Raw genomic sequence first — 21,990 nt, forward strand, 5'->3', positions numbered from 1 at the left:
TCCTGTCACGCGTAGTATCAACTATGGATGGTGCATATTTGGCTAATGAGTCAAAACGGAGACTATACTCTCGAACACTCATATTGCCCTGTTTAAGGGCTAGAAACTGATCGACCCGAGCCTGTCAGATCTCCTGCGGTAAGTATTGGTCAAGGAAAGCATCTAAAAAATTCTCCCAACTAGCTGGAGGTGCATCACATGCCCTGGACCTCTCCCATCCCTCGTACCAAAGGATGGCTATATCTCGGAGTCGAAAAGCTGCTAGCTCAACTGCTTCTTTCTCTGTGGCATGCATAACCCGAAAGATCCTGTGAAGCTTATCTATGAAATCCTACAGGTCCTCCCTCTGATCTAACCCCGTAAACTCTGGGGGACTCAAAGCAATAAACTTTCGGACCCTTGAACTCCCAGACCCCTCAGAAGATCCTGCACTAGATGATGCCCTAACTTGTTGCTGGGTAGCTACCAATTGTGTCAACAAATGCACCGCACTCCTCAAGTCCTGATCTGGTGGAAGTGGAGGGGGAACTGGATGTGCGGTATCACTAGGAATCTCATCAGGTGGTGGAGGAGCCGGTAATGGCTTAGTAGGGGTCTCTCTTTGGGCCTTAGACTGGGACCCATCTACTGGGGGTACCCTGCTGGTCCCCTCACATGTTGTTGTATCTCCCCTCTGGCTAGCCGTAGTCTTCTTAGTCACCGTCATCTGTGTATGAAAACACGAACACGTAAGTTTAACTCAAATTTCCTATAACTCAGTTCTACAGCACAATTTAGATTTGAAAGAAGGGTAACCAACTCCTAAATACCCTGTAGCTCCCTGTTTATATAATATGGTGCACAACACATCTATAAACAAGATCTTACTAGACACGGCTTGTAGACTCCCTAGGATAGAACTGATCTGATACCAAATTTGTCACACCCCGACCTGGGAGCGAGACTGGCACTCGGTGCCTCAACTAACCTAGTGTACCAAATTGCGACTAAGGAACTCTGAACATATAATTTCATAATTTGGCCATGGGGCCACCTTGCAAGACAATTTGCGAAAGCAAAATATAAAACTGAATGGAAACTAGCGCTGACTAAACATCAATATAAAGTTGGGCCGATAAGGCCGTCATAACTACTACAACTGACAAACCACCAAAATATACATACTAGGCCTACAAGCCCAACATAGTGCACTAACTGACAGGATATGTCTATAAGCCTCTATTGATAGATATATTGTGATCGGAACAGGGCCCCGACCTACCCATAATATATATACATACACACAGAAGATGTACACGAAAACCTAGACCCGATAACTCCGAAGGATGTGGAGCTTACCGATCACGCTGAACTCTGAAAACATCTACTGAGGAGGTATACCCGTCTGTCTATCTGAACCTGCATGCATGAAATGCAGCGTCCCCAGAAAAGGGACGTCAGTACAAAATAATGTACCGAGTATATAAGGTAATAACATAACTAAAATTTGAAACTGAACTGATAATATAATAACTGAAAGTAATTGGGAGTCAAAGATGATCTAGAGATATACTTACCTGTTGATACTGACTCAACTCCTTCAATATAGTAAGGAAAATAATTATCTGGCCTTATAAGGCTCGGTATATATAACTGCTCTACCGTAGTAGGCTCGCTCATAGGCGCTTGGCCATACTAGGCTATGTATCTCGACCATGCTGGGCTCGCTCATAGGCTCTCGGCCACAGTAGGCTCGGTATATAACTTTCCATCTGATCAGAGGTTTCCCAATAGGGGCCTGCCCATCGATTGTAGCTCGATGGTAATGAAAATACTGTAATACTGTATATATAGGCTTCCTGCTCTCTTGAATGGAAGAAGACAATACTAAATTGAATATAGAGTCTCGATAAGGAATAATATTGTAACTTTTGAGACTAGAATAGTGTGAATAAATTCATGAATATGAACTTCTCTTTTTGTCTCATTACTAACACTTGTAGCTATGAGATCATGCCAAAATGAAGGAAGGGTTAGCCTTAACATACCTTATCACAATCTTTCCAATCACCAACTTGAACTCGCCTCTTCTCACCTTAATCTACAACAACGATAATAATACTATCATTAAGTTACGAAAGGTACAATTAACGCACAACGAACGACAAGCTTATTTTGTATTAAAACGGACAACATCTCCCCTATAATCCTTACTTCCTCCAAATTCAAGATAATTCAAGATATTTTGTATTAAAACGGACAGCATCTCCCCTATAGTCCACAAAACAGTCCGCTACAAGTGAATAACTCGAATTCACGGCTTCCGATCACCGTCCCGTGAGTTCTTACAAATATAGAACAACTTACTATACATATACAGCAGAAAAAAATGGATGAAAGAGAGCAGTAAACTTACCTTATTTGTTGGATAACTAGGCTCTTATCTTGGTTCTTCAAACTCTAGGCTTTACCTCCAATTAGAACTTGAAAGGGGGAGAAAATCAATTGGGGTTTGGGGGAAATATTTGGGAGGCGTTTTGCAGAGAATGAGTCTGGTTATTTTGCCCTATTATCAGCCTAATATATAAAGGGGATAGGACTTTAAAAAGTCCTCTTTGATCGACCCAAACTGACCCAGTTTTGGATTCTCGTTTAAGCAAGTAAGTGACAGTCTACGCAGTCTCGCAAATATGCCCATATCTCTCTACTCAGATATCGTATTGACAAACAGTTTAATGCGTTGGAAAGTAGACTCATAGATATTTAATTTGATGGGTGGAAAACCCCATAACTCTAAGTATTCTGAGAGAAAATTGTAGTTACATTTGACCCAAAGTTTCAATAAAATTTATGAACGTAACTTGTGATGACTTTCATCGACTTTTGTTCCACCACTCGCTTGACTTCAAAACATAACATACGACTATCATACGAATAACATAACTCGTAACATAACCTCCTTATCATATAAAACACCCTGGTCTCATCCCAAAAATACATGCTATAACATTTCCAATTTGTCGGCTTTCGACGAAACATTATTTTCTTCAATTCCTTTAGCTTCTAAACCTTCCAACCCTCTTTGTACTTGTTGTTCATGATATTAAATATTTGTAAATTTTGAGGTAACATGATTAACTTGCTTTATATATTTTCAAAGATGATCTCATTTTTGGGTCCTACATTAGTTTGCTCACGACACAGTTTTACGTACAAAAAAATATAGGGTGTAACAGTTGTATGAGAAGGGTATGTATTTCAGAAGGCACATTGTATTCTGACTTACAGATGTTTAATTAGTATTGTGGTACTTACATGGTTGATAGACTGATGATATTCAAATTTTGCCAAGTGACATAGAAGAACTTTTAAAGTATTTCTCGTGGGATGATCGTGTATGAGAGAGGTGTTAGGCATTCGGGCGATGGAAATGGAATCAAATATGGTAATTCGCGTGTTCTATGGATTTGGAGATTGGGAGTTCTCAGGAGCAGATTGTTTCATAGTTGTGGACTGTAAAGTTGTGGTCGGAGCTAGCCAGATGATAGAATGTGTTATGATTCAGTCATTATGGATTTTCGGAGGGATTTTTATCTATTTGTAGGTAACCCGAGTTGATTTGGGGGTCCATTGTTAGGCCTAATTAAGATGTGTATTCTACACCGAGCCGGAATGGTTGACTCCATACTGCTATTGTTGAGGGATGTGTCATTCAATTGATGTTGAACTTATTCGTGTTCTGAAATGATTAGTGAGTTATTCCTTTATGCTACGAGGAGTTGTGATTCATTGGTTATGTGTACAGATGGTGCGGTTTTATTTGAGCTTTATAGCAGAATTTAAGCGTGATGAGTATCTGGGCATTGCATGATCGATTGTGTAATGGTTATGTTCTTTCACGTTTTGTGTGGCATTGTTTTGTCATTTGCTTCTCTGTGGTTATTGATTTTGAGCGGGGTGGCTCGAGGTATATATTATGGACTAGCGTTTGGATGGGGTCACGCATTGCAACAAAGTTATGTTAAGGTATGAACCTTGTGTTAGAATCGGGTGATGGTTATACGGTGTATGATGAATTTTTAGCGTTTCGTTGTGGCGGTACTTGTTAATTTGGCGGGGTGGTTCTCTCATTTGAGTCATTTTCCATGACTGGGTACATTTGAATTGCTGCGTATTGGTGCACTGATGGCACGGGGTGTGGCTCTGAGTTATATTGGTGCGGCATGTCTATGGAACAGTTGTGTTTAGTAATATAAGGTCATTGGACCTAGAATGGGTAGTATCAAGTTTGATTTCGGTATATTTGGGAGTATAATATTGAGAGTCAGCTCAGAAAGTGATTATGGTTCTAGTTGGGGCGAGAGAGCTCCGTGACTTGTTGATTTAGTAAGTGGTCATGCAATTTCGCATGTTTATTTTATTATCAATGGTGTACGAAGGTTTTGGGATGAGGTTTGGTTCGACATGGGTTTAATACTAGTATTTGGTTTGTTTTGGAGTAGTCACTGTGGTCAGGAATGGTGCTATGAGCATGCGAGTTGTGTAATATGTTAGGTGATCATGTCCGTGGTTATGGTTATGGTTATGGCTTGATACAGCTTGTTCAAACTCATACAGGGTGTAAATGTAAGATTCATGTCTTGAAAGAAATTCTAAAGGTTGGAAATTTAATTCCAAGGTTTATGGGCTAAAGTTAAATCAATGATTTCAGTTGTATTGTGTTGTCAAGCTCATATGGAATAGGGTGACGTGGGTTCACCCCCGGGTACATATGTGGTAAGATGGAACATTGATTTTATGGCTTGAAAACAACTCTTGGCACGTTCGAGGACGAACGTATGTTTAAGTGGGGGAGAATGTAACGACCTAGGCAGTCGTTTTGAGTATTACAACCCCGCTTCCCCATTTACTCCTCAAATTGTACTATACAGTTGTTGTGTGAATTGCCGGGGTAAATGATTTGGGTCCGGTGAGGTTTTGGAATGAATTGGAACATTTAGTTCCAAGGTTTAAAGCTTAAGTTAAAATAGTGACCGGATATTGACTTATGTGTAAATGACCCTGGAATGGAGTTTTGATGATTCCAATATTTCCGTATGGTGATTTTGGACTTAGGAGCATGTCTGGAAAATTATTTGGAGTTCCGTAGTGAAATTAGGCTTGAAATGCCGAAAGTTGAATTTTTGGAAGTTTGACTGGGGGTTGACTTTTTGATGTCGGGGTCGAAATCTGATTCTGGAAATTGGAATAGGTCCGTAATGTGTAATGTGAAATGTGACTTGTGTGCAAAATGTGAGGTCAATCGGACGTGATTTGATGTGTTTCGGCACAAGATATAGAATTTGAAGTTTCAAAGTTCAATGATTTCGAATTTAGGTGTGATTCGTCATTTTGATGTTGTTATGTGTGTTTTGAGACCTCGAGTAGGTCCGTGTTATGTTATGGGACTTGTTGGTATGTTCGGACGGGGTCCCAAGGGGCTCGGGTGAGTTTCGGATGGTTAACGGATTGATTTTTGAATTTGGAAGACTGCTGGAAATGAAGCCTTCTGGTGTAATCGCACCTGTAGAATAGTAGTCGCAGGTGCGAGTAGGGGTGCGCTGAAGCGAGGTGCGCAGGTGCGGAAGGAATTTCGCTGATGCGGAATCACACCTGCGCGAGAAGGAGCGCAGATGCGGGCAGAGGGTTGTGAGGCATTGGTCACAGGTGCGAGGGACAATTCCGCACCTGCGTGAGCGCAGATGCTTGGGGATGAGCACAGAAGAAAAAATTGGGCAAGCGAGTGAAGTACGCAAATGCGACGTTTTGCTTGCACAAGCGGAGGCACATGTGCGCAAATATTGTCCGCAGATGCGGATCAACTGAACATAATCTTTTAAGTTCGAGGGTTTGACATTTTCGCCCATTTTCGGATTTTGGAGCACGGTTTGGGCGAAGTTGGAGAGGAAATTTTTCACATAACTTGGGGTAAGTGTTCTTGACTCCCTTGTGATTATATTTCATGAATTAATCTTCATTTTTGGTTTAAGATTATCGAATATTCAAGAGAAATAGAAGGAAATTTCTATAATGTCACAAAACGCATTTTTCAAGTTTGAATACCGATTTGGAATCGGATTTGAGAGAAATTAGTATGGTTGAACTTGTAATTAGATGGGTTGTCGTATTTTGTGAGTTTCGTCGGATTCCGAGATGTGGGTTCCACGGGTATTTTTGGGGCGTAATTTTGGATTTTGTGGAAAAGTATTAGTATTTTGATATGGAATTAATTCCTATAAATTTTGTGTACTGAATCAAATTAATTGTGACTAGATTCGAGCCGTTCGGAAGTTGATACTCGCATAATAGAATTTCTGGAGCATTGTTTAGCTTGCTCGGCATTGGATTTGGCTTGTTCGAGGTAAGTAACTCTTCTAATCTTGGAGCTGAGGGTATGAACCCTAAATATATGTATTATGTGAATTGTTGGGAGGTGACGTACATGCTAGGTGACAGGCGTGTGGGCGTGCACTATAGAAACTATGACATAATTGTTTATGTGGAATTTTGTAGTTAAATAATCTTGGCATTTTCCATGCGGATTTATGTGTTAAAGAAATTGAGCTAAAAGCATATTAAAAATCATGTTGAGGCTATGTGCCAGTATTTTTGGGACCCATATAGGTTATATTGCTGTGAATTATTTGTTTTAAATTGAAAATTTATACTCGGTCATATTCATTTCATTGCATATCATATCTCAAACTCTGTTGTTATTTATTGATACATCATATCATCATTTTTGGGCTATTTTCATGACATTGTGAGCCCATGAGAGAGAGACTGGAGAGATTGATGACTGAGTGAGGCCGAGGGCCTGATTGTGAGGATAATTATGGTATCGGGCTGCACACCGCAGCAGACCATATTGGCTTTATATACTTTATTATTATGTGGATCGGGGCTGCCCGCCTGTAGCAGGCCTTATAGGCTTATTATAACACGTGAGTTGTCCGTGCAGCAAGTGAGTTGTCTGTGCAGATTATAGCGCTTGGGCTGAAGGAGCCCCTCCGGAGTTTGTACACACCCCTAGTGAGCGCAGGTACCTACTGAGTGCGAGTGCCGAGTGCTGAGTGACTGGGAGGCATGAGAGATGGTGAGGTATGCCCGAGGGGCTGTTTACAAGTGATTGTGAGGTAAGCCCGAGGGGCTGTATACGAGTGATTGTGAGGTCTGCCCGAGGGGCTGTTTATGATTTTATCACTGAGTTGCATCGTATTAGCATGCACACATGACATGCAGGCATATAGATGTATTTTCCTCATGTTGTACAACATCACATCATGCATGATTTCTCACACATTTTGACAGATGGGCATAGTGATGCATTTGTTTTTACACGAGTTATCTGGAAGGAAAATGAAACATCTCATTTATTATTGAAAAGATTTTGGGAGAAATTATTGTTTTCAAACTTATTCATATTTTTGGCAACATCAACAAACGATTTGGGTTTTTCACTGATGTAGTTGAAAGGAAGAACTATTATTTTTGAAATCATGATTTGGCTGAGCATTTTATCTCTGAGTTACTTCTGGTATTATTTGCTTTATGTTGTTATGAACTGTTGTGGACTAGTAGTTTTGGACCCGACCTTGGTAGAAGCTCTTCTCTAATTTCAACCTAAGGCTAGGTTTGTTACTTACTCAGTACATGGGGCCGGTTGTATTGATACTATACTTCTGCAGATTGCGTGCAGATATTGGCTGTTATTGTTGCTGTGCTTCATGGTTGCGGGATTTGAAGATGTACCTGCGTTCCTGTTGTAGCTGCCTCTTGTTCATGGTAGCCTTAGATTTATAAAAGCTCAGTTTATGTATTATTCAAGCAGACAATGTATTTATTTTATTTCCGCTTTGTATACTCTATTCTTAAAAGCTCATGATTTGTACTACCAGTTCTTGGGAATTGTATAATATTAAGACCTTTATTTAATTAGATTGCTTTAATAATTATTATTGGAATTGGACAGTTGGTAATTGGCTTACCTAACGGGTTGGGATAGGTGTCATCACGGCTAGTTGGATTTTGGGTCGTGACATTTGTACTGACGTCCCTTTTGCCTGGGGACGCTGCGTTTCATGCCCGCAGGTCCCGATAGATAGGTTGAGAGTCCTCCTAGTAGGCTATCAGCTCAGCGGAAGGTGTTGGTTCACTCCACTTGCTTCGGAGTTACCTATTTGGCCAGTATGATTTGGACATGTATTAATTGGCATGGTGGGACCCTATCCCAACCTTTATGATGTTTATGTACTCTTAGAGGCTTGTAAAAAAATGTCATGTATATGGATACTTGTATGGCCTTATCGTCCTATGTTTTGAGTATACAAATAATTATGTCGGCCTTATAGACCCGTATGTCGCATGCATAAGCTTGTATATCATGTTGGGTCATCCCATGTCGAGTATTCTCTTATGTTTAATTCTAGTTATCTCATGACAGCCTTTCTGGTTCATTTACCTATGATAGTATGAGAAGAATGATAGGTTACGTTGGTACTCGGTTGAGTTAGGCATCGGGTGCCTGTCGCGGCCCTTCGGTTTGGGTTGTGAAAAAGGTGGTATCAGAGTAGATCTGCCTTAGGGAGTCTACAAGCCGTGTCTAGTAAAGTCTTGTTTATGGGTGTATTGTGCACCACACTTATAAGCAGGATGCCACATGGCATTTAGGACTGTCACTCTTTCTTCTTACTCTAGATCGTGTGGTAGAGCTCAATTGTAAGAATTCAAACTCCTAAATTTTATTTTATTCATAATACAACGATACCTACATCTAGAAAGACAGTTGGTAAGAGATTGAATGTGGTTGTGGAAGAGTTGAGTCAGAGGAACTCGATTTTTCATCATGCTTATGATGAGTAAATGTGAGGTCTTCAGCAGATCATGTGTGTACTAAGATGTATAAGCTAATTGATAAGGAGCCCTAAGGCAAGAATATCTATCCACTCGTATGGTAAAAAGGAATAAGAGAATTGGAAGGTAGATACAAGTTTCATCAAGTAAAAGAAGCAAGATGAAGAAGGGTACGAGGTACCCAGTTAATGAAGATTAACCGTATTTACAATTCAAGCAGAGAAATACAGCATTATGAGTTACTTTCAACAGTAATAGAGTTATATACAATTGGCCACACTCATCTTAATTATGCCCTATGGGAGCCAGCAGATATAGTTTAAGAGAAGAATATGATATCAAGATCCAACTCGGGTTAGAGTAACCCAAAAATGGTGGATGAATTGTTATCATTAGCTAACATTTCCGAAGATAGTGCAAATGTGGTAATAGATCTCCTTGTGAGACACCCAGATGGTGAACTATATAGAATAGTACAGTCAGATATGAATACTAGAATGTTCAGAAATTTCAGAAGATAGGTAGTGAAATGCTAGAAGGGATAAATATTTATCTTAGTATGACTCCAGCCCCAAGTAAAACAAAAAGGAGAATGTTAAGCATTCCGAAGAGCCAGTGAGATGGGGCAAGGGGAGCTAAAAGTGAAAGAAAGTTTTGTTGAAGTTTTCATAATAAAGTGATAGACAAAAATATTATCCGGAGAATAAGAAGAGAGTAAATAAAGCATCATGAGTAAGATGTGATATATGGGTGATAACGGTAAATCAAAATATGACACGATGACAGAGTCTATAGTCAAGTAAAGGAAAATACAAGAGGAGACATGCCTTGAAATGATAGAAGAGTATAAGCCATAAAGTCATATCCTTCTTTTGAGAAATAAGTTGGTGACTCCAACGTGATTACCATAAGGAAACGTTAGACCCTAGAGTAATAGAAATTAGTATGAGCTGGTGAACAAGATAAAATGAATATGAATTAGGGACCGAATAATTTGACAATAGCCGGCATCATGAGAATTTTAGAGATCACGTTCCGACGATAATAGAATGGACAACAGAAGAATAACCTTTAAAGGTCATTCAGGAAGACGCTTCCCTAAAGCGAGCACTGTGAGCCAAGTTAAGCTTAAGGGACTAAGTGTGCCAGTTACACTAAGTGTCACCCTTGTGCGTAAGAAATTCAATTATCCCCGATATAGAAGGGTTACCGCAAGGTGAATAAGATGTCAGTGAAGATGTGAAAAAAAAATGCCAAAGATGAAGAGGTAATTATGGAATAGTAAAGGAAGAATGCGGTAAAAAGGTGAAAGGAATGAGATTGCATCTATTCATATCCTACAGATATGATATGACTCCAGAACATTATGCAAGCATGATGCCGAGGAGAAGCAGTAAGGGTTCCGCACCCGATGATATTGATAAATAAGTGGGAATGAACACTTGATACATAAGGAGCTCATACGAGAGGTAAGTTAAGACAAAGGACATAACCCAAGAGGGGTTACATAGAATATAGATATGAGAATGGACCAACGAGTAGTTTGTAGTTGATTTAGGAAGAGCCTAGTTAAGGCTAGATAAGAGGTACATGGATAAATAAATAGATCATGCAAGATAGACGTAGTGAACCCTACCATAGTGAATTCAGTCTCGCAGATATGACGTCGTAACCCTTGAGAAATATTCAGATAGGTGTTGGAGTAATTAAAGGTACCGTATAAGTGTTACGGAAATAAGAGAAAGTGTCACTAAGGAGACAATCAAAATTTGAGTTCAGAAGTAACCCTACGAGCACAAGGACACGAAGGTATATAATTAAGGATATTTGTAGGCGAGTAAGAACATCAAAAATTCCTTCGGGTATATAATATAACAAGCTCGTAACTTTACAAGAGCCAGAAGGTCTCCATAAATACTACAAAGAAAGACTAGTTGAGGAAATAAGGAAGAAGGCTTCCACTTAAGCATAGTGACATAAAGAAGAAATGGTCTTATAACAACAGTTCCACTACAACATTGTATGCACTCAATAATAAAGTGGCACCTATCGTGGCTAATGAACGGGAAGAAAAAAAAATCAAAAGGTGATAATCAAGATCATATGGGTTGCATGGAATTCCAACATATGTAGGGACTAAGATGAAGCAAGTATTCATGAAACAAGTGGCAGAACGACCAGGAAAATTCATTGCTTATATTTAAAGACAACTGAGAAGGCATGAAAGGAAATCTATGGTGCTAGCAATTTAAAGGGAGATTGCGAGTAGTATAAATATATATGTGTAAGTTGCAAGCTAAAGTATGATAGAGCGACAAGGTTTAGGTAGCCAAGAGTAAGTTTATGAAAATGTGAGTGAGAAGGTGACGAGAATAGGTAAGGCCTCGAGATTAAAACTATCAAAATAAGAGAGCTGATGGTTTTCCTAAGTTATAAAAAGCTCGGTACAGTCTGAACGAACTCAGAGGAGTCTAAGAATAGGAGCAATTAGAAGAGATGAAATGCAGCCCTTATAGTATAATAATGGTGTAATTGTAATAGATAAGAGGATGACGTTTAGGCCTTTGATTGAATAATGATTTTGAGATAAAAAAAGATTTCATGAATGGCACGATATTAGAATACCCCCATAAGATGAATCACATTGGAATGCTATGAAATACGGTTATTGAAGTATAGTATCACCCCTAGGTGGATCAGGAAAATCACTTCAGATGTTCCCCGATGAGACGTGAGCCCTAATGACAATCTATTACGTAAGAGGTCTCAGGTAATTAGTGGTAGATATAGATCAACATTAAGGTGAATCAATAATAAATGGATAAAAAAATTCCAAAGTATAAGAGGAGGTTATGATGCCATTCTTTAGATGAACAGTAATAAGGAAGCATTAATAGACTTAGATTTATACATGTGGGATAAGCAGTGAGAGAGTAACCTGGAGTTGAGTAGCATACCTCGGTAATAATAAACCGAAGTAAGTGTTATAGTACGGTATGACCTACCTAGATGCACTAAAGCCATAAGGAGAGATAACCAAGGCTAGGAAACAAAATATAGCAATAGTGGTACATTCAATAAAGTACCAAACGAAGAACTTCAGTATACCTATAGATGCCCAGAGGGACAGCTTGTCGTAGTCCTGTATATGTTCACAAAGTGAGGACTAGAGATTGGCTAAAAGCTGGAGGAAAATGAGAGAAGAGTCGCATAGGTGTACATACAAGGACAAAGTCACACAGACTGCATGATAGAAGGTAGTAATAGTTACGAGATTGGAAGAATTCTGACCAAGAGTCGTGGCGTGAGAAAGAGGCCTAAAGGATGGAATGCCCTGGCCTTTGGATTTATTCATAGAACAGTTCCTTATATGGCAAAAGACAATATTAAAGTATTCATAAGAGCCATAGGTTATGAGAATGATAAGCGCATTAGTCAACATTCGAGGACGAATGTTCCAAAGGGGGGAATAATGTTACACCCCATGTTTTTATACGTGAAAGTACATTGTAAGTTAATTGATGTAAGCTTGAAAATGAGATCCTCTTTGAAAGTATATAAAGAGATTTAATGATGTTACGTCCCATTTTCGCAAGCCTTTAAGAGTTATCATTAGGGGACAAATGTTTCTAAGGGGACATGTTATTACACCCCGTACTTCATACGTCACTGTCATTATGGGATTATCTAATGTAAGCTCAAAAAGGACGAAATCCTTCTACAAGGATAAGAAAGGTTTACCGAAGTCTTAAGTAAGTTAAGATAAATATGAGACTTGATAATCATGATAAGTTAAGATAAATATGAGACTTGATAATCATGATTTAAATTCATTTAAAGTCATGATATGACTATATATGATGTTTGGATATGAAATATAAAGTTTGGGAAAAATCGGATTTAAGTTGCGGAAAAACCGACTAAGAATTTGCCTTGTAATGAAGCTTTTTGAGAAATACATTTAGTAAGATTTATGATGTCTTTTGGGACATATTATATACCAAATTGAAGGTATTTGAGTTTAATTTCTAACGCATTTAATCGTTTATCGATACGATATCGGAGTAGAGATATATTCGTATTTTCGCGAGACTGTGCAAGCAGTACCCATGGGACCCACAAAGTCGGGAAAAATTCCAGAGTGTATTAAAGTCAATTCTCCATCGTTTTAACTCATTTTTCTGATCTAAAACAGTTCCTAAATCCTTCTAAATTCTCTCCAATGGTTCCTCCATTATTCTAGGATGAGAACCTAAGATGAAAACATGAATCCAACTCTAGAAATTCGGTGGTGCTTGCTAGATCGTAGTTCTTCATCTTGTGGCTGTTTTGGAGGGTTCTTCAAAGGTAAGTAACCTAAGATTTCGTGTTGTTATTTATTATTAAGCTAATAATAAGTCCCTCCTTCATATATATTAGAGTCTCAAGGTGATATACAAGTGTTTACACACCAACTTGAACAAAACAAGTTGATTCAAGAAGAGAATACAACTCTTATAGTGTTGTAGTTTGATTGAGGGTTGTTGTGAGATACACCAGCTGGGGATTTCAAGTTGTATCTACTTACTAAGGTATGTAAATCATGTTCTTGGTTGTGCTTAAGGTTAATCATGTGTTGTTTGAGTTGTTTGAGTTAAAATCTTCAAGATAGTAATTGACATGACATAAGGAATCGTTATCTTTTTTTGTGGGCTGTGTTGAGGAGATATATATGGTTGGTTGTGACTGAAAATTGTTATAAATAGTTTTATTATATTGTGTCTGCTATTGTTAAGCTTATCTATGTGCTAATTCAGTGGATTGAAGAAGATAACATGAAAAATAAGAGGTTGACGATAAAGGTTAAGGTGCTAGGCGTGTGGACAATTTTTGAAGAATATTCTTATGATGTTTTGGGATGAAAATGATATGATAAACATAATTATAATGTTATACAAGTTGTAGGTATATTCATGGAAAAGGAATTGGATTAAATTATATTTTTCTTAATTGTAAATCGAGCTTGCCGCTCAAAATGGTTGTTGAAGTAATCAGAGAGTTTATTGTGAATTATATTGTTGTTGTTTGGGATTTTTGGTGACTTTTAATGACTTATAGGATGTAGTAAAATAGGGGAGGTGCTGTCCGTTTTATTGTAGAATATTGGTTTTGAAATATGAGAGTTATAATATTTATATGATGACGACGAAGTCGGGTTATTCATTGTAGACATAAGAAGGTCATATTGAGCTTGGTTGACGATTGGAGAGAAGATTGCAAAGGTATGTTAAGGCTATCCCTTCTTTCCTTTTGGAATGATCCATATGATGCAACAAAACGAGCAAGTACGCAACTTTCACAAATGATTCTATTCTTAGAAGTACTAGGGGTACCCGTGTTCTTGATTCTCCACGTATCCTATTATTCTATCGTCTGTTCATGGGTCTCAAAAAATACGCAAGTTGATAAAGTTTATTTCATGATATTAACCGAAGGCATATTGATCTTATGACATTCCAAAAGATCTTACTGACTTACTTCATTATGCATTGCATTCATTTATACATATACATTGACACATGACCAAATGACGTTATATACACGTATATTATATGAATATGGGATATGGAAAAGGTTATGGTGTTATATACGCACCACCACCTGATCAGCTGGTATACGTTGATGATTTCACCTACAATGGTTGAGATGATATGATGGGAAGACCTGAGAGGCTTGATGATGTTATGTATGCATATACCTATGCATGGTATGGCATTTATACGCACATGTTGAGAATTTTTCATGATTCACAGAGCTATTCAGAATTATAAGTTGAGTTCTTTACTCCATGTTTCTTTCTTGTCTTTTATATACTACTGTCATGCCTTACATACTCGGTACTTTATTTGTATTGAGGTCCATTTTGCATGGGGACGTTGCGTTTCATGCCTGCAGGTCCCGATAGACAGGTTGAGAGTCCTCCTAGTAGGCTATCATCTCAGCGGAAGGTATTGGTCCAGTCCACTTGCTCCGGAGTTACCTATTTGGTCAGTATGATTTGGACATGTATTAATTAGTATGATGGGACCTTGTCCCGACCTTTATGATGTTTATGTACTCTTAGAGGGTTGTAGACAGATGTCATATTTATGGATACTTATATGGATTTGTCGGCCTATGTTTTGAGTATACAAATGATCATGTCGGCCTTATAGGCCCGTATGTCGCATGCATAAGCTTGTATATCATGTTGGGTCATCCCATGTCGAGTATTCTCTTATGTTTAATTCTAGTTATCTCATGACGGCCTTTCCGATTCATTTACCCATGATAGTATGATAATAATGATACATTACGTTAGTACTCGGTTGAGTTAGGCATCGGGTGCCCATCGCGGACCTACGGTTTGGGTCGTGACAAATTGAGGATGCTGAAATTAATTATAAACAGCTATTTTGACTAGAGATGTGGTTATAGACATACGTATGATGTGTGCGTTCTACAACCGGTTGAAACTAATACCGTGTGTTGATATAAGGAATTTGAAATTGATTGGGTGTAAGGAATTGGCTTTAAAGCTTATAAGTGTGGATAAAAGAAACAATCTCCACTGAGATGGTGTTGTCAGACCCTTGTTAAATTTACGGTGATGTATAATCACCCGTGAGTATGTGTGATATAATGCACTCAGTAATTTAATGTCATCATAATAAATCTTGGCACGTTCGAGGACGAACGTATATTTAAGGGGGGGAGAATGTAACGACCCGACTTGTCATTTTAAGAATTTATGTCCCGTTCGGTGACTATAGGTCTCGATCAGCTTCATAATATATATTATGACCTACGGGTGTTGTCGAGTTTGGTTTTCGGAAGATTCAGAATTAAATTGAAACAACAATTCTTATTTAGAAGCTAAAATGAAAAGAGTTGACCGGAGAGTTGACTTTTGAGCAAACGGCTCCAAAATAGAATTTTGATGATGTCAATAGTTTCATATGGTGATTTCGGACTTAGGCGTACGTCCGGATTTGGATTTGGAAGTGCATAGGATAATTCAACGCATTTTGGCGAAAGTTGAAAAATAGAAGATTTTTGGAAAGTTTGACCGAAGGTTGAATTTTTGATAACGAGCCCGGATTTCGATTTCGGTAATTGGAATAGCTCCATTACATCATTTATGACTCGCGTTCAAAATTTGAATTCATTCCGGATTGATTTGATACGTTTCGGCGCAAAATATAGAAGTTGGAAGATTTGAAAACTCATAATTCGATTCGATGCGTGATTCATAATTTCGGCGTTGTTTGACGTGGTTTGAAGCTTCGACTAAGTTCGTATTGTATTTTTGGACATGTTGGTATAATTTTCTAAGGTCCCGAGGGCCTCGGGTGGATTTCGTAAGATTAACGGATTGGATTTCGGACAAAGGGAGCTGCTGGAAATTTTCTGTTAGCTGAAGTTGGGCAGCAGCTATTGTGATCGCTTCTGCGATGTCTTGGTCGCAGAAGCGACATCGCAGAAGCAAGGTTAAGCTTGCAAAAGAGACTGGGAAGGGGTACTGGACAGAGGTCACAGGTATGACCCATTTTACGCACCTGTGTGATCGCAGAAGCGACCACTGGAACGCAGAAGCGGATAGAGGCAGCTGGGCATAGCTTCGCAGAAGCGATCGTTTTGTCGCAGAAGCGACATCGCAGATGCGAAATTTCATCCGCAGATGCTAGCTTCTTCTGGGCAGTGTACTGTAGGGCTTCGCAGATGCGCATTTTGGCTCATAAAAGCGAGTCCGCAAATGCAACAAATCTGTCCGCATGTGCGAAACTGGGCAGAAACTTAAGGACCAAAAATGGTCATTTCGCCATTTTCGATTGAGATTTTGGAGCTCGGTGTTTGGACGATTTTGGAGGAGTTCTTCACGACTTCGACTTGGGTAAGTGTCCTATATCCTAAAATGATTATATTTCATAAATTAATGGTTATATTCATCATTTATTTCGGATTTAAATGGAAGAAATTAAGATTTTTACAAAACGTTTTAAAAAAGAAAATTTAAGATTTGGAAGTCGAGTAATTATCAGAATTTGATAAAATTGGTATGGTTGAACTCGTATCGGAATGGGTGTTCGGATTTCATAAAAATTTTATCGAGTTCCGAGAGGCGGGCCCCGCGTTGACTTTTGTTGACTTTTTAGAATAAAATTTTAAGTTGACGTTTTATTATCCGGAATTATTTTCGTTGAATTTTAATGAAGTTATACAATTAATTTGGATATAATTAAGCTGTTCGGAGGTCAATTCAAACAATAAGGCAATTTTGGAATATCGACATAGTTTCAAAAAGATAAGTATCTTGCCTAACCTTGAGTGGGGGAATTACCCCTTAGGCATCGAGTCTTATGTGCCATTTGTGAAATGTGAAACGCCGTGTACGCGAGGTGACGAGTACGTACTCGGGCTTATATGTGCAAATTTTATTGGGTTAAAGTCTTAGGCATTATTGTATAGTAAATTAGATAATTGTTGGCATTTATTAAATCATCTATTTGTCATGCCTCAAATCTCGTTTGTTGAATTTATTTTTATATAACAATTTAATGTGATTGTTACTTGAATACTTATGTGAATTCCGTGAGTTTGTTGATTTAATATTTCCTGGAATTAATTATATTATGAATTTTTCATCTGCAAATAATTAATGAAATAAGTTTAAACTGAGGCGTTAATATAATTATCAAGAATTTGGATTAAGGAAGGTGTTGCCCTATACTGAGTATTTTCTATCTCTGTTGATTGTTTTGAGGTTTTATATACGTTGTGTGGAGCCTTGGGCTATTTTTGAGAAATTTATTAATTTTACTATATCATTGGAATTGGTTGTGATCGTTGGGCAAATTGTGATAGGAATTGATTGTGTTGTGTTGTCGTGATAATATCTCATGTAAATTGTTGTGTGATTTGAGTTATTATTATGAGGATATAAGGGTGGCATTTCACTGATGATATTATGTGGGTATAAGGGTGGCATTTCACTGTGGTTATGTGTGTTGGGATATTATCTGGGCAGAGTAATAAGGGTGGCTATTATACGGAGCGATAAGGGTGACTATAGGAGCGATAAGGGTGGCTATAGGAGCGATAAAGGTGGCTATTGATATTGTCAGGGCGGAGGGATAAGGAAGTTCATCACAGGAGTGATAAGGGTGGCTATAGGAGAGATAAGGGTGGCAATTGTCAGGGATGATATGTGATGATATGGAGTTATTGTGTTGGTAATTTTTATGTGATGATGTGGGGTTATTGCATTGGTAATTTTCATGTGATGTTGTGATTTTTCTTGTGTTTATTTTTATATCTAGTACAATTTGTCTTGCTGTTTTGGTAAAATTTATAATAGTCTGATCTATATTGAAATTGGGAGCATGTGGCTATTGCTAGGCAGATTATAAAATGAAATGTAGGCACGAGGTGTCGTGGGTAAATAATGATGATATTAACACGTGAATTGTCCGTGTAGTGGTGATATGAAATGTGGGCACGAGGTGCCGTTAGTAAATGATGATGATTTTGGCACGTGAGTTGTCCGTGCGGTTGTGATAGAGGAATTGGAACGAGGTGTCGTGGAAATATGAAAGTGGGCTAAGACCCATATTTTATGATTTTGAAATGAGGTGTCACACGATGACTTTTATTCGAAAGATATTTATTTGAAGGAATTATATTTGAAAGAGATTTATTTGAAATAATTATATTTGAAAGAGATTTATTTGAAGGGTGTATATTCGAAATATATTTATTGAAAAGTATTATATCCTGATTATTATTTGAAAAATATATAGGCGAAAGATTTATATTTGAAGGACGTGATTAATTCGTTGTACTTGTATTCATTATTTGTTGAGCAATATTTATGGTGTTCTTGTTGCCCTGCTGTGTATATCATTGGTCGATTATTGTTGCCATCATTGTTATTTGTTTTCTATTAGTTTTGTATACTATATTGCACAGGTTATTAGACTAGTGAGTGTCTTGACTGTACCTTGTCACTACTCCACTGAGGTTAGTCTTGATACTTACTGGGTACCGATTGTGGTGTACTTATACTACACTTCTGCATATTTTTGTGCAGAGCCAGGTATTGGAGATATCGAACTCGGACAGAGTTAGAGTGTGATCGCAAGGATTCAAGGTAGAGCTGTTTGGTCGTTGTAGTCCCTTGGAGTCTTTTCATTTTTATTGTACTATTAATTATTAATCAAACAGTATTGAGTATTCGATCCTTGAGATCATTTCATGTATTCAGTTAGAGTTCGTGACTTAGTATTACCAGTCTTGGGAGGTTGTTTGTAATTATTTTCGTTGTTGGTTTTGATTATCTATTTTTTAAAAAATAAAATTGGCTTGAATTGTAATTATAATCGGCTTACTTAGTCTTAGAGACTAAGTGTCATCACGACGCATGTGATGGGATTTTGGGTCGTGACAAATTACCCCGTCAAGTCATATAACAACTGTAAAGCACAAAATAAGCAGTAAATGGGGAAACGGGACTGAAATGCTCAAAACGACCGGCCGAGTCGTTACACTTATCTTCGTTTCTAAAAATAATTATTCTTTAGGTGGCAGTTGATTTGGTATTAACATAAGATATTATTTTAAAATTTTGGTCTAATCTAATGTTTTGGTGAACAACTGTGATAACTCATAAAAAACAGTCTTTAAACTGACGTAATTCTTGAAAATTTACTTCGGTTTGACTTTTAAAGGCTAAAATATACTTTTAATCCGTATTTATATAATCATGAATCTAAAAGTGCATCCGAGTTTAGTTTGTAAAAGTAATTAAAGTTCATCTACCATTACGTGTTAGTTTGTCTATCAACATCCGTGACACGTGAAATGTACTTCACGCTATTAATATTACAAAGTCCTGTGCAAAAAATAAGTTTTTAACATTAAAAAATAAATAAAAGAAACAAATAAGTTTTTCAATTTTGTTGGATTATTAATTCAAGTGATAAAAGTCGATAAATTAGCAAAAACTTTAATATATTTACATAAGTAATGAAGAATGAGAAATAGTTACTATGAGTTAAGTTATATATTTTAACAGTGTAAAATTTTTTTACCATCTTATAATTTAACTTATTATAATATGTTACTTACTCTATTAAGGTTTCAAAATCAGACTGCTGGAAATAGTTATCTATTATTACAAGTAACTCTACCTATCTAAAGTGATCGACAAAGAAATTTTCTATTTTCATCTAATCATTAGTTTCAGGAAAAAACACATAAGAATATTTACCATATACATCTTATTCAGGAAGACGCTTTTATTCCTAATAAAAAGTCTCGTTTGAGTAAAATTTTAGTGTCTAACTTGATTTTAAAGACCTAATCCTGAGTATTGTAATCCTAAATATTTGTATTTGATATGGTAATTTTTGTAAAACTCAAGTTTAAGTAATATTAAAGTTCCAGTTGATTAAATTGTAATAATCACTAAATTGAGCTTAATATTAATGTTAAGTTAAAATAACCGTGAGCTTAAAAGGGTCAGTCAACACTATAGGGTTATAGATAACATAAATAAATAAAAATTATAAATGGACTTCAAAATTCTGATCGTCAAGTAAAATTCTAAACGTATAATTTTATCCAATAAAGATTATCTCTTTGAAGTAATACTTTAGCTTTCAAAAATAGAGAATCAAATTATTAAAAAATGAGAAGAGACAAAAGTTGTACGATTAATATGAATAGGAATGTTTTTCCTAAAAATTCCGGAAGATTTGGCACAAGAGTATTTTCTTTTTTTAAATGGGAATTATGAATGAATTATAAATTTAATAATTTTTATTAGTAGTTAATTTCAAGAGTCTTAAATATTACAACTTTATCTAACTTGAGATTTTTCTCTTTGAAGAATTTATTTAGCTTACGAAACGCATTTACAACTTGATATTATTTTGCCGATCAACATTATATTTTGAAAATTTGTACTTTTATAATAATATAAAAGATAGATAGATTATTAATTATAATGTACTTGGTGATTTTTAAGAATATTTCAGTCAAGTAAAAGTGATAATTTGTAGTTCAATTCGGTACCGAAATTGTATTTAAATTAATTGCAGTATCCAATTCAAATTCCTTTTCTTTATTCTCTACTATAAATAATTTTGTCGAAAAGAATGGATTTGCCAACAAAAGTTTTGCTTGGAACGAAAATACTTTTGTTGACTGTTACCTAAACTTATTCCAAATAATATACATGGACCAATCAAACGAAACATTAACAAATTACAAAGCTAATTAATTGTGATGGCAGGTTTACCCTAAATTAATTTTTTTGATCGGTATTTGTCATGACCCAAAAATCCTAACCTGTCGTGATGGCACCTATCTCAATACTAGGCAAGCCGACAACCTCAATAAAACACAATTTCTTTTAAGTTTAAAAATATAATATTTGAATTTCATAGAAAATCTTACAAATCACTGACATAAAATACATTCCCAAAATCCGGTGTCACTGAGTACATCAGCATCTAAATGATAACAAAGTCTGCCTGCTAAAAACACTGTCTGAAAATATAGAACAGTACAAAACTGAAAGGAAAGAGAGAGTCAAGGTCTGCGGACGCCAAGCAGCTACCTCGCTAAACTCTAACAGATAAAACTCTAAGAACTAACAACCGTCGTGTCCAGAAGTACCCGGATCTGCACACGAGGTGCATGGTGTAGTATGAGTATAACCAACTCAGCAAGTAACAATACTAAATAAAGAGCTGAAGATAGTGACGAGCTTCACAGCTGAGTCCAATTACAGTAATTTTCAACATAAGATTTAGGCATGCTTTCATGTTCAACACTTAAAATTCAACAGTAATTTCATATCAAGTTCGACTGAAAAAGAAGATAATATCTTTCAGAAATTTCCAACACAGTGATATATGACAACTGTAGTGCAATAAGAATGAAATCAAATACATCCTCTCAGGACCACATTCACTCAGTACTCAGCACTCGCACTCAGTAGGTACCTGCGCTCACTGGGGGTGTGTACAGACTTCGGAGGGGCTCCTACAGCCCAAGTGCTATAATCCGCACGGACAACTCACGTACTGCACGGAC

The 21,990-nt window shown here is 37.1% G+C and overlaps 1 protein-coding gene across 1 annotated transcript; it reads right to left on the reverse strand.

Moving 5' to 3' along the window:
• Positions 1–331: 331 nt before the first annotated feature.
• On the reverse strand, positions 332–706 carry LOC138906815 (uncharacterized). The gene has a single exon (XM_070196520.1). It carries the CDS (start codon positions 704–706, stop codon positions 332–334), a length of 375 nt encoding a protein of 124 aa, XP_070052621.1.
• Positions 707–21,990: the final 21,284 nt, after the last annotated feature.

Source organism: Nicotiana tomentosiformis, chromosome 1, assembly GCF_000390325.3.
Source record: "Nicotiana tomentosiformis chromosome 1, ASM39032v3, whole genome shotgun sequence".
Lineage (NCBI taxonomy): Eukaryota > Viridiplantae > Streptophyta > Magnoliopsida > Solanales > Solanaceae > Nicotiana > Nicotiana tomentosiformis.

Bases quoted from the DNA above. Each gene is read 5' to 3' on its own strand.
- LOC138906815 (XM_070196520.1), bottom strand. From the start codon at position 706: ATGACGGTGACTAAGAAGACTACGGCTAGCCAGAGGGGAGATACAACA.